The 13,850-nt window shown below is 50.0% G+C and overlaps 1 protein-coding gene across 1 annotated transcript in view; it reads right to left on the bottom strand.

Moving 5' to 3' along the window:
* SLC25A19 (solute carrier family 25 member 19) overlaps nucleotides 1-12,941 on the bottom strand; it is a 20,607-nt gene extending 7,666 nt beyond the window's left edge. The window contains exons 1-4 of the mRNA XM_008073321.1: nucleotides 12,854-12,941; nucleotides 9,643-9,815; nucleotides 9,313-9,468; nucleotides 6,527-6,697 (exon numbers count right to left, since the gene is read on the bottom strand). Of these exons, the coding sequence (XP_008071512.1) occupies nucleotides 6,527-6,697; nucleotides 9,313-9,468; nucleotides 9,643-9,774 (459 nt within the window). The 5' untranslated portion in view covers nucleotides 9,775-9,815; nucleotides 12,854-12,941. The remainder of the gene's footprint in view (nucleotides 1-6,526; nucleotides 6,698-9,312; nucleotides 9,469-9,642; nucleotides 9,816-12,853) is intronic.
* Between the last annotated feature and the right edge of the window lie 909 nt (nucleotides 12,942-13,850).

The raw sequence follows: 13,850 nt of genomic DNA, 5'->3' as shown, positions 1-13,850 counted from the left end.
GTCGAGGCTGCCGGAGCCCAGCAGGTCGAGGCTGCGGGGCCGGGAGCGGCCGCTGCACTCCAGTCTGGGCGACAGAGTGAGGCTCCAACTCAAAAAAAAAAGAGTAAGGGTAACACAAAGGCTCTGGAGATAACACACACAATGTTCTGGCCACCAAAATATGGGTTTTTTCTCACATGCCCAGCGATTCTCCAGCAGACACCAACTGAGTACCCTATACTTCAATTCTCCCATCATCTGCCTGAAGAAAGCATCTGATCCCACAGGCCAAGGGCTCAGACCCACGAGACTGCTCCTCACTTCAGATGCCAGTTGGAAACCCCAGTTTGTGGTCTGTGTTTCTGATCAACCAGCTATAAATTGGGATTCCCACAGCCCCCTCCTCAGGTTCAAAAACTTCCTATAATGGCTCCCAGAACTCAGCCAGACACTTTACTTATGTTTACCAATTTATTATGGAGAGTATCATAAAGGATGCAGATGGACCGTCAGAGGAAGGACGCTTAGGGTGAGGAGTGGTGTTCCTGTCTGCCCCAGGTGTGCCACCCTCCCAGCACCTCTAGGTGCACAGCAACGCAGGGAACACAGAAAATCTTGCTGGTCAAGAGTTTTTATGGACTCCAAGCACAGTAGCTCATGCCTGTAATCCCAGCACTTTGGGAGGTGGAGGCAAGAGATTGCCTGAGCCCAGGGATTCGAGACCAGCCTGGGCAACATGGCGAGACCTTGTCTTTACAATATATCAAAAAAAATTAGCCAGTTACGGTGGCATGCATCTGTGGTTCCAGCTGCTTGGTTGACTGAGGCGGAAGGATCGCCTGAGCCCAGCAGGTTGAGGCTGTGGTGGTCATGCCACTGCTCCAACCTGGGCGACAGATTGAGACTCCGACTAAAGAAGAAAAAGTTTTTATAGAATTTAATAGAGCTTACTCTATCAAGTAAGTGGGTGGGGCTGAAAGTTCCAACCCTCTAATTACTTAGTGGCCAGTCACATCCAGAGACCATCTAAAGGGCCCTAAGGCACCTTATTACCATAAAGTCAGGTGTGATCCATAGGGGCTCATTTTGAAAAATAAAAGCCAGTCTTCAGCTGGCTGGTGGCTCATGTCTGTAATCCCAGCAATTTGGGAGGCCGAGGCAAGAGGACTGCCTGAGCCTATGGGTTTGAGACTAGCCAGGGCACCTAGCTAGGCGTGGTGGTGCATGCCTATAGTTCCAGCTACTTGGAAGGGTGAAGTGGAAGGATCGCCTGAGTCCAAAAGGTGGAAGCCGCGGTGACCATGAGCATGCCACTGCACTCCAGCCTGGGTGACAGAGATAGAATCCAACTCAAAAAAAAAAAAAATTGACAGAAATACTGAATGTCATGCTGTATTTTTTTAACAAAAAAAAGGGTGGGGGGGAGGGAGTGGCAGTTGAGGGAAACTGCTAGGGGAGGGAGGGGCACACCTCATCAAGGGTACCTGCATAATCAACGTTTGTATGCCTAACCCTGAATTGTACCCTACATCTTTAAAATAAAATAATAAGCCGGGCTCGGTGGCTCAGCCTGTAATCCCGCGCTTTGGGAGACTGAGGTGAGTGGATTGCCTGAGCCCGCGGGTTTGAGACCCGCCTGGGCAATTTGGCGAGACCTCATCTCTACAATAAATCACAAAAATTAGCCGGGTGTGGTAGCACATGCCTGTAGTTCCAGCTACTTGGAAGGCTGAGGCGGAAGGATCACCAGCACCCAGCAGGCGAGGCTGCGGTGGCCGGAGCGGCCACTGCACTCCAGTCTGGGCGACAGAGTGAGACTCCAACTCAAAAAAATAAAAAATAAAAATAAAATAATAATAATAAAAAGGGTCGGGTGCAGTGGCTCATGCCTATAATTCCAGCACTTTGGGAGGCCAAAGTGAGAAGATTGCCTGAGTTCATGGGTTCGAGACCAGCCTGGGGAACTTAGAATTAAAAAAACTAGCTGGGTGTGGTGATGTGTACCTGTAGTTCCAGCTACTTGAAAGGCTGAGGTGGAAGGATCACCTGAGCCCAACAAGATGAGGCTGCGGTGGCTGTGAGCATGCCACTGCACTCCAGCCTGGGTGATAAGAGTTAAGACTCCAATCCAAAAAAAGAAAAAAAAAAGAGCCGGGCTCGGTGGCTCAGCCTGTAATCCCGTGCCTTTGGGAGGCTGAGGTGAGTGGATTGCCTGAGCCGGCGGTTCGAGACCCGCCTGGGCAACTTGGCGAGACCTCATCTCTACAGTAAATCAAAAATCAGCCGGGCGTGGTAGCGCGCGCCTGTAGTTCCAGCGACTTGGAAGGCTGAGGCAGAAGGATCGCCGGAACCCAGCAGGTCGAGGCTGCGGTGGCCGGGAGCAGCCACTGCATTCCAGTCTGGGCGACAGAGTGAGACTCCAACTCAAAAAATAAAAATAAATAAATAAATAATCAAAGAAACAGCTACCATTTTTAGAGGTGGTTGCCTCTGGGGACAAGAATTGGGGCAGCTAATATTGTCTTTTGGTGGTGCTGCTCAAATTCATGAAGAACTATGTCTTTTTAACCTTTATACACCTTATATATTGTACAGTTGTGGGTTTTTTTGTTAAAGGTGAGTGTTGACAATATGGCTGTGACTAGTCTAAGAAAGGTGGAGAGTTTTGCTTTTTTTTTTTGAGTTGTGGTCTCCAGCCTAGTCTGGAGTGCAGTGGCACACTCAGGGCCACCCCAGCCTCGACCTGCTAGACTCAGGCGATCCTTCTGCCTCAGCCTTCCAAGTAGCTGGAACTACAGGCACGCGCTACCACACCTAGTTTTATTTATTTGTTTATTTATTTATTGTACAGATGAGGTTTCACCATGTTGTCCAGGATGGTCTCGAACCTGCAGGCTCAGGCAATCCTCTGGCCTCGGCCTCCCAAAGTGCTAGGATTACAGGCTTGAGCCACTACGTCCTGCCACATTTTTTTTTTTTAATTGGAGCCTCTATCACCCAGGCTGGAGTGCCGTGGCATGCTCACGGCCACTGCAGGCTTGACCTGCTGGGCTCAGGCAATCCTTCCACTTCAACCTTCCAAGTAGTTGGAACTACAGGTACACACCACGAAGTCCGGCTAATTTTTTGATTTATTGTAGAGACAAGGTCTTGCCCTAGTTGCCCAGGTAGGTCTCAAACCACTGGACTCAGGCAATCCTCTCACCTCGGCCTCCCAAAGTGCTGGGATTACAGGCGTGACCCACCGCTTTTTTTTTACAGCTTTTAACCAGGTTTTACAGCTTTTAACCAGGTCTCTTCCCCTCACTTTCTCACAGATATTCTCTGGTCATTACAGAATCTAAAATCTAACATGTCAATCAATTGAGCTAGAGAGGTAATATGTTTTTTCTTTCTTTTCCTTTAAATTGTATTTTAAGGAGACAGAGTCTCACTCTGTCATGCAGTCTGCAGTGCTCTGGTACAATCATAGTTCATAGCTCACTGCAGCTTCCAACTCCTGAGCTCAAGCAATCCTCCTACCTCAGCCTCCTGAGTAGCTGGGACTACAGGCTCGCATCACCATACCTAGCTAATTTTTAGATTTTTTGTAGAGATAGAGTCTTGCTGTGTTGTCCAGGCTGGTCTCAAACTCCTGAGCTCAAGTGATCCTCCCACCTCAGGCTCCCAAGTCAATGGACTACAGGTGTGCACCACTGCACCCAGCTTATTCTCTTTTCTTTTTTTTTCTTTTTTTTTTTTTGAGTCAGAGTTTCACTCTGTCACCCAGACTGGAGTGCAGCGGCCGCTCCCGGCCACCGCAGCCTCGACCTGCTGGGCTCCGGCGATTCTTCCGCCTCAGCCTTCTGAGTAGCTGGAACTACAGGCGCACGCTACCACGCCCGGCTCACTTTTGATTTATTGTAGAGATGAGGTCTCGCCAAGTTGCCCAGGTGGGTCTCGAACCCGGCAATCCACTCACCTCAGCCTCCCAAAGGCGTGGGATTACAGGCTGAGCCACCGAGCCCGGCTTCTCTTTTCTTTTTTTGAGTAGGAGTCTCACTCTGTCACTCAGGCTGGAGTGCAGTGGCACACTCATAGCCACCGCAGCCTCAGACCACTGGGCTCAGGTGAGCCTTCTGTCTTAGTCTTCCAAGTAGCTGGAAGTACAGGCATACACCACCATGTCTGGCTAAGTTTTTGATTTATTGTAGAGACAAGGTCTTACCAAGCTGCCCTGGCTAGTCTTGAACTCCTGGACTCAGGCAATCCTCTTGCCTCTACCTCCCAAACTGCTGGAATTACAGACATGAGCCACCGTGCTCACCTCTTTTCTTTCTTTTTTTTGAGTTGGAGTCTCACTCTGTCACTCAGGCTGGAGTGCAGTGGCACGCTCACGGTCACTGCAGCCTTGACCTGCTGGGCTCAGGTGATCCTCCCATGTCAGCCTTCCAAGTACCAAGTAGTTGGAATTATAGGCATGCGCGACCACATCCAGCTAATTTTTTTTATTGTAGAGATGAAGTATCACCAAGTTGCCCAGGCTAGTCTCAAACCCCTGTGCTCAGGCAATCCTCTTATCTCAGCCTCCCAAATTACAGGCATTGCGCCTGGCTTCCAGCTCTTTTTTTAATACTGTCTTTACTTTTTTTTTTTTTTGAATTGGAGTCTCACTCTGTCGCCCAGGCTGGAGTGCAGTGGCACGCTCACAGCCACCCCAGCGTCAACCTGCTGGGCTCCTGCGATCCTTTTGCCTCTGCCTTCCAAGTAGCCAGAACTACAGGCGCACACTACGACACCCAGCTAATTTTTATTTATTGTACAGCCAGGGTCTCACCAAGTTGCCCGGACTGGTCTCAAGCCCGAGAGCTCAGGCAATCCACTCACCTCAGCCTCCCAAAGTGCTCAGATTACAGGCTGAGCCACTGAGCCTGGCCTGTCTTTACTTTTTCCTTCTCAGAGACTTTTACTAAAGCTTGAAAAGGAACAGAGGAGGATTATGGCAGACCCAGAACAGGAAATCTGGATTGTCACCAATCATCTCTGCTTTAGCCCTGTGGCCACTATGCTGCTAAGGTTGGTTTGTGCTGTCTATAAACACCTTCCCCTCCCTTTCAGCTGGAGCCTCATCACATTTCTCTCGCAGGGGGCAGTCACTCGAAACCTCCAATTTTCTTTTTTTTTTTTTTTGAGTTGGAGTCTAGGCTGGAGTTCAGTGGCATGCTCATGGCTACCACAGCCTGGACCCGCTGGGCTCAGGCGATCCTTCTGCCTCAGCCTTCCCTGCACTGGAACTACAGGCATGTGCCATCACGCCCGGCTAATTTTTTGATTTATTGTAGAGATGAGGTCTCACCAAGTTGCCCAGGCTTGTCTCAAACCCGTGGGATCAGGCAATCCTCTCACTTAGGCCTCCCAAATTGCTGGGATTATAGGCGTGAGCCACCACGCCTGGCCCAAACCTCCAATTTTCTACTGAATTACCATACAGAACAATTTAGCTCTTATGCACCAAGCATTTTCTTCCAGACTGTTCTCAGGGGACTTTGTGTTTCTCAACCAAAACAGTCATCAGGCTGTCTCCTAAACCACCTCCCCCACCCAGGGTCTCCACCCTAACTGACACAAAGAACTGGCAGAATTGAAACCACAGCTATTCTCAACTAGTCCCAAATCCCATTCTTAAGCAAAACATCCTTCCTTTCTCATCAACAGTATCCCACAGCAAAAGGAACACAGTAAAAAAAGTGTTCTTCCTTGGTTGTGACACACACACACAAACACACAAACATACACACACAATGCTATTCTTAAATATGTCCAGGAAGCAGGGATTATAGTAGGGACATCTGTGTCAGAATTTAATCCCTTGTTTTCTTTTTCTTTTGAGTCTCACTCTGTTGTCCAGGCTGGAGTGCAATAGCATGCTCACGGCCACTACAGCCTCAGCCTGACTGGGCTCATACAATCCTTCCACCTCAGCCTTCCAAGTAGCTGGAACCACAGGCATGTGCCACCATGCCTGGCTAATTTTTTATTTATTGTAGAGACGAGGTCTCACCAAGTTGCCCAGGCTGGTCTTGAACCCCTGGACTCAAACAATCCTTTCACCTCCACCTCACAAAGTGCTAGGATTGCAGGCATAAGCCACCGCACCTGGCTAATCCCTTGCTTTCACTCTCAGTAAATTCTTCCTTGAGTCTGACTCAACTATCCCATTTCCTCCAACCCATTCTTTGTGGAACCAAAAGCTCTCACAATAATCAACAATACATTCTTGAGTCTCACTTTCCCAGATTCCTTCCTTGATTCAGCCTACTGTTGAGTATTTTTTATTTCTCTGTTTCATACCAGTAGGTTCTGTCACCCCAAGGAAGGTGTGAGCTCCTTTGAGGCAAGAACAAAGAACACCTTGCATGATGTTGATCGCAGTCACAGGGTTTACAAACTGACTGATTGTACTGAAAACCTGAGCCTCTCCTTCTGTGCCTTCTGCAAGGAAAAGAACCCAACTCCTGTGACAACACTCCTTCCTCAGGCGCCTGTCGTCTGGCCCCTGACAACTCACCCTGGGCTCGCCCTGAGCGGCAAAGCGGGTACGCAGAACATCCACAGGGTGCACAGTGAGGGTGGCCATGCAGGCAGACAGTCCGCCACACACAAAGTGCACAGAGAATTCGCGGGCATCGTACACGTTGTCTCTGTGGACCAGCTCCGTCAGCATTTCAAATGACAAAAACTGCAAGAGTGAGAGAAAAAGTTATTGACGGCCCAAAGGATGAGGGCTGAGCCCAGACAGTCCCCAAACACACAACCCATGACCAGCTGGGGCCCAGTACGGGGGCGAGGAAAAGGTGAGGAAATATGCTTCATGAGTAGTGGCAGAATATAATAAAAATATAATTTTGTGCAAAACTCAGCTGCCATTTCATACTCTATTTGAGTAGAGACAAATACCCAGAGGGTTAGGAAAAGGGGAAAATGTTTCTATCAGACACTTCCACTCGCTACCTTAATTTTTGGAGAACTGGGAAAACATGGCCTTGATCTAACCCAGCAAGAGACCCCTTCAGGGCAGCTGGTGGCAACGTAATTTGAGAATTGCTTTTCTTCCTCAAAGTCTGTCAGAGATGAATAAAAAAATTGAAAAAAGAATCAGCCGGGCTCGGTGGCTCAGCCTGTAATCCCGTGCTTTGGGAGGCTGAGGTGAGTAGATTGCCTGAACCCGCAGGTTCGAGACCCGCCTGGGCAACCTGGCGAGACCTCATCTCTACAATAAATCAAAAAATTAGCTGGGCGTGGTAGTGCGCGCCTGTAATTCCGGCTACTTGGAAGGCTGAGGTGGAAGGATCGCCGGAGCCCAGCAGGTCGAGGCTGTGGTGGCCGGGAGCGGCCACTGCCCTTCAGTCTGGGCGACAGAGTGAGACTCCAACTCAAAAAAAAGAAAAAAGAGAATTGCTCTTCCCTGGAGCAGATTCTGTGGGGAGCACATCCCCATGGTCACTCCCTTAGACTCAGAATCATCTTCCAGCTACCTCGAGATGGTTTGGCTTCCTGAGAACACCCTGTTACTGAATTTATTCATCACATCGAGGAGGCATTTTTTTGTGTGCCAGATATAGATATGGGATGGCAGGGGATGTCCACCCGGCAAGCACCTGACTTAGGCGGTCACTGTGATGTTATAGGAAGAGCAGGCAGAGAGGTCTCTGGGTAGCCAGATGCCTGGGTAGGGGTCCTGGCTCCACCACTTTCTTTTTTTTTGGAGTTAGAGTCTCACTCTGTCACCCAGGCTGGAGTGCAGTGGCCGCTCCTGGCCACCGCAGCCTCAACCTGCTGGGCTCTGGCGATCCTTCTGCTTCAGCCTTCCAAGTAGCTGGAACTACAGGCATGTGCTAACACGCCTGGCTAATGTTTGATTTTATTGTAGAGATGAGGTCTCGCCAAGTTGCCCAGGTGGGTCTCGAACCCATAGGCTCAGGCAATCCATTCACCTCAGCCTCCCAAAGCACTGGGATTATAGGCTGAGCCACCAAGCCCAGAGGCTCTGCCACTTTCTAGCTAGTGACTTTGGTTGGGTTAATTTCGTAAGCTCTGTCACCTCAGTCTTCTCATCTGTGAAACAGGAGTGAAAATAGCAGTTATCCCAATGACTGCTCTGAAAGCAGATGTGAAGTGCTGACTGCAGGGGTGTAGCCCACGGTTCACACTGCACATGGTTGCCTAGAATATAAAACTAAATGCTGTACACTGTGACTATACTGGCGCTTAGCTAAATGTCAAGAAGCCCAGGTATAGCTGGAAGCAGTGGCTCACGCCTGTCATCGCAGTACTCTGGGAGGCAGAGATGAAAGGATTGCCTGAATCTAGGGTTGTGAGACCAGCCTGGGCAACTTGGTGAGACCTCATCTCTAAAATAAACCAAAAAATTAGCCAGGCATGGTGGTGTACATCTGTAATTCCAGCTACTCGGAAGGCTGAGGCGGAAGGATCGCCAGAGCCCAGCAGGTCGAGGCTGTGGTGGCCGGGAGCGGCCACTGCACTCCAGTCTTGGCGACAGAGTGAGACTCCAACTCAAAAAAATAATAATAATAATAGAAGTCTGGGGCCGGGCTCAGTGACTCAGCCTGTAATCCCGTGCTTTAGAAGGCCAAGGTAAGTGCATTGCCTGAGCCCGTGGGTTCGAGACCCACCTGGGCAACTTGGCGAGACCTCATCTCCATAATAAGTCAAAAATTAGCCAGGCGTGGTAGCGCATGCCTGTAGTTCCAGCTACTTAGAAGGCTGGGGCGGAAGGATGGCCGGACCCCAGCAGGTCGAGGCTGCGGTGGCCGGGCGACAGGTCTAGTCTGGGCAACAGAGTGAGACTCCAACTCAAAAAAAAGCCAAAAAAACAGAAGTCTGGGTATAATCTTAGTCCCACCACATACTGGCTGCATGGCCTCAGAGAGTTTACTTTACCTCCCTGAGATGTGATAACACCTGTTCTACCTTCCTCATGACATTGCTTAGTTTAAATGAAGCATGGATGTGAAGACTGTGTTTCAAAAAATGAAAAGCATGAATATTGCCCTTTGCCAAGCCCAGTAGGGGGCATGGCATCAAGTCAGTACCCTAGTTGCAACACTTAAGTCACCCAGGATGGACAGTGGAGACATGGGGAAGGGAATGTCCAAGGTACAGGTCAGTCTGACAACATTTTCAAGTGGTCAGGCAGGTTCGGGTGAGGCAAATGGGTGCCTGAGTGAGGCAAGTGGGTGCCTCTTGCCACCCTGCCCCAGGCAGCGTCCTCACCCTCCCTCTTTCCCGTTGAGCCATGTGATCCCGGGGCCTGGCCGGGCCCCTGCCACCTACTTGGACAGCTCCATAGCCTACGGAGAGAATCTGGGCTGGGATGTGTCCCTTCCAGAATGCCGTTGGGCCCTCTTCCTGCAAAATCTGCCTCATGGCCTGTAGGATCCCATGGTATTTTGCACTGGGGTCGCTGGGAGACAGGCGCTCAATCTGAAGCTAGGAATCAAAGTCAAAAAGGTCAGGATGGGGGGGGTCGGGTTGGGATGAGAAGAAGAAGTTTCAGAAAAGGTAACGAATGCAAGAAAGTGCTTCATTTTGACAAAATTCCAAGTCATGGAAACAGAAAGACTTGTCCTCCAGCCCACTGCATGCAAAAATGGGAAAGGGTACCTGGAAACGGATCTTGATGACGTCCAAGGGACTGATCAGCGCCCTGGTGACAAGTCCAGACACAGACCCAGCCACTGCCACCTCGAATTTGGTGTTATTCCTGCCATCTGCTTTGGGGTCATAGCCGACCATCCCTGCCTCTGGCCCATACAATTTTGTCCATCAGTATCAAGCTAAACACAAGAGACACGGAATAAACACCAGGCAGACTGCTTACGGTCTCTGCTCAAACATCACCTCCTCAGAGAAACCCTCCCCGACCAGCCTATCTGAAATAGCACCTGCTTTATTCTTCTTTACAGTGCTCATTACTACGGGATATTTACACAGTTTGTTTCTTGTCTCTCTCCCTCATTAGAACGTAAGCCCATGGAAACAGAGCCTTGGTCTCATTTGTTTACTCCTGCATTTCCAGTGCCTGCAATAGAGCCCATCACAGTAAGTGCTCACAAATATCATTCGCTCCCAGAGATCAACTGGCTTTCCAATGACATCTGGCATCTTCTGGCAAATGCCTGCTTGAGGTCAAGTGTGAGCCTACTCATGTGGGACACCGAGAGGGACTGCAGGACATTTGGGGTCAGAGAACAGCCCACACTGTTGAAAGGAAGAGCTCGGTGACCTCAGAGCCCCTCACATTTCTCTCCCCCTTTCTGTGCACACCTCAGACTCACCCTGACACAATGGGGCCAGGCTAAGCTAGGAAATGATGCTTCCAGGCCCCACCTGAAGCAGACCCGCTGACCTCTTCAGCCTGTGAACCATTCTTCCCCCTCCCTCACTTCACCAGGGTGGCCTCTGTGCTTCTGACCAATTCCTGGAAAATGCTACAGGGCTCCAATCCCCCGACTCACACCCACTACTCACTCTTCCAAGGCCAGCTCTTCTTACTCACCAGAGCTCGGCCAAAGAGCTTTCCTGCCAGGAGGTGAACTTATGACCTTTCTAGCACTCATGGCACTTGCTAATGTGCGTTTTCTGTCCTCCCTACTCACAGAAAGGAGGTTCTCTAGGGACAGCGACTCTGTCACCTAATGACTATACAGTGCCTAACACATAGCAAAGGCTTTTAAGACAGTTAATGAATAAATGATTAAAAATGGAAGAACTAGCCAGGCTCGGTGGCTCAGCCCATAATCCCGCGCCTTTGGAAGGCTAAGGTGAGTGGATTGCCTGAGCCCGCGGGTTCGAGACCTGCCAGGGCAACTTGGTGAGACCTCATCTCTACAATAAATCAAAATGAGCCAGGCGTGGTAGCGTGCACCTGTAGTTTCAGCTACTTGGAAGGCTGAGGCAGAAGGATCGCCAGAGCCCAGCAGGTCGAGGCTGTGGTGGCCGGGAGCGGCCACTACAATCCAGTCTGGGTGACAGAGTGAGACTCCAACTCAAAAAAAAAAAAAAAGGCGTGAGCCATCGCACCCAGCCAGAACCTTTTTTTTTTTGAGTTAGAGTCTCACTCCGTCACCCAGGATGGAGTAGAGTGGCATGCTCACAGCCACCCCAGCGCCATCCTGCTGGACTCAGGCAATCCTTCTGCTTCAGCCCTCCAAGTAGCCAGAACTACAGGCACACACTACTATGCCTGGCTAATTTTTTTTTTTTATATATTGTAGAGACAAGGTCTAAGCAAGTTGTCCAGACTGGTCTTGAACTCCTGGGTTCGTAATCCTCTTGCCTCGGCCTCCCAAATTGCTGGAATTACAACCTTGGGCCACCATGCCCAGCCTACTGTTTTTTCTAAAGTAGGATTTCTCAGGCTGGGCACGGTGGTTCATATTTATAATCCCAGCACTCTAGGAGGCTGAGGTGAGAGGATTGCCTGAGCCCACAGGTACAAGACCAGCAACTTGGCAAGACCTCATCTCTACAATAAATCAAAAAATTAGCCAGGCATGGTGGTTACAGGCAGGCCTGTAGTTCCAGCTACCTGGAAGGCTGAGGTGGAAGGATTGCCTGAGTCCAGCAGATCAAGGCTGCAGTGGCCGGGAGTATGCCACTGCCCTCCAGCTTGGGCAACGGAGTAAGACTCCAACTCAAAAAATAAAAATAAAAAATAAAGTAGTATTTCTTGCCAGGCATGGTGGCGAGCAATCCCAGCACTTTGGGAGGTTGAGACGAGCATATTGCCTGAGCCCAGGGGTTTGAGATCAGCCTGGGCAACTTGGCAAGACGTCATCCCTACAATAAATCAAAAAATTGCCAGGTGTGGTGGCACACACCTGTAGTTCCAGTTACTTGGAAGGCAGAGGTGAAAAGATCGCTTGAGACCAGCAGGTTGCTTTTTTCAATCTGGGCGACAGAGTGAGACTCCAACTCAAAAAAAAAAGAAAAACCACAAAAAGCAGAGTTTCTCAACCTCTGCACTATTGACATTTTAGAATGTATAATTATTTGATATTGGGGAGCTGTACTGTATATTATAGTATTTTTAGCAATGCCCCTGGTCTATACCACCACACCCTCAAATTGTGCCAATCAAAAATGCCTGTAGACATTGTCAAATGTCCCCTGGTGGGCAAAATCCTTTCTGGTTGTAAACCATAGATTTGGAGAAATACTGGCATAGGTATGTAAAATGTTGTGTATTCCATCACTGTTTGTGAAACTGGATATACTCATCAACACAAATACTCATTAATATTTGAAGATTGATACATATACTAAATGACATCCATGCAATGGAAGAGTAAGCAGCCTAGGCAAAGAACGAGCCACACTTATACACGCTCACTTGGCAAGATGCCCACAGTATAGCAAGACGTTAAAATGCAGGTTTCAGTATAGCATGTCTAGTATAATTCCCACTTTTGCTAAAAAAAAAAAAAAAGACAAAAACAAAAAAACCAGCAAAACCCACACGTGCTCCATACAGTTGTATAAAGCATAGAAAGAAATCGAACACACACCTCAATAGGTGGTTGGTAAATTACCACCGGAAGGAGGGTTGGGAAGGGGAAAAGGAAGGTAGATCTCTCTTTCTGTATGTAATTCTATATTATTTTAATGTGATATGGCAAAAACAGAACTAAGCAAAAAGTAAATATAAAATGATCTTAGAAGAGACCTCAGAACTAACCTAGTTCTTTGAATACTTGTAGTAAGGGGGGGAGACTGTCCACACGATAACCCCCCCACCCACCCAACACTGATTGTTTTTCTCCACTCATCCACCCTGGAACTCCTCTCCAGGCACCTGAGAAGCAATTTATACCTGAGGCTGGTCATTGAGAAGCCAAGGCTCTCCCAGGGTTACCTAGGGACAGCTCGGGTGACACTGAGCAGTGGCAGTTGCCTGCCCATTTGGAAGGGAAGGAGTTAGAACGCCCGAGTGGCACGTGTCCTGGCTCGGCGTCAGGAAGAGACTGAAAAGACACCAGGCTCTTCCCGGTGTTCGGCTACACAGGTGCCCCGCGGTGAGTGAGTGCTCATGTGTCCAAGGGTTCAGCTGAGGCGCTCGGCAGATGTCTCCGCGTGGATACACAGATGTCCAAGAGTGACCCAGGGTGTGCTTTTTCTCCCGGCGCCCGAGAGGACCATCCAGAACTCAGGTGCCCAAGCGGTGTGTACCAAGTTCCACCTCCGGCATCCCAGAAGATGTTTCTCGGGTCAGGTGTGACACGTGTGCGTACAGTCCCCGCCCCTACGTGGGTACCTGGGCGTGTGTGCTCCCTCTCACCGGCCCGGGGGAGCGGGGTGCAGGTCCTTGAAAGGACGGTGAGAAGGACGGAGGTAGAGGTCACTCACCCTGCGCGACGGGCGCTGCCCGACTCGTTGCGCTGGCCTCTCTCGCTCCTCGCGCAGTGTAACCGCAAAACTCTCCTGTGCTCGGCAGAAGCTGATAGGCTCTTGGGCCAATCACCGCGGAGCTCCCGACCGTCGCTCGACCAATGGTTGTACGAGGCGGGTCCAGTCCACGCCCCCCGCGAGGTGCCACTGGGTAATGTAGTCCTCCGACTACCAAGGTCTTTTCCCTGAAAGGCACAGGGTCTCCTGGGAAATGTAGTCCCGCTGTGCGCATGCGCAAATGTGACGGACGCTAAGGAAGGAGGCGGGTTGTGAAGCCTGGCTACGACCTTAGGGGTCGCCGCGCTCCGTGCCTGACTCGGAAGTCAGCCTGCAAGCGGGATGGAAGTTAGGGTGGGAACTTGACCCGCTTTCCTCAAAACCCCTTTTAGTACCAGAACCCGGATAATAAAACCTTGGAAAAG

This window comes from Carlito syrichta, unplaced genomic scaffold, assembly GCF_000164805.1.
Source record: "Carlito syrichta isolate Samal-C Ts95f unplaced genomic scaffold, Tarsius_syrichta-2.0.1 Scaffold315826, whole genome shotgun sequence".
Taxonomy (NCBI): Eukaryota; Metazoa; Chordata; class Mammalia; order Primates; family Tarsiidae; genus Carlito; species Carlito syrichta.
This window is presented reverse-complemented; position numbering and strand designations above follow the sequence as displayed.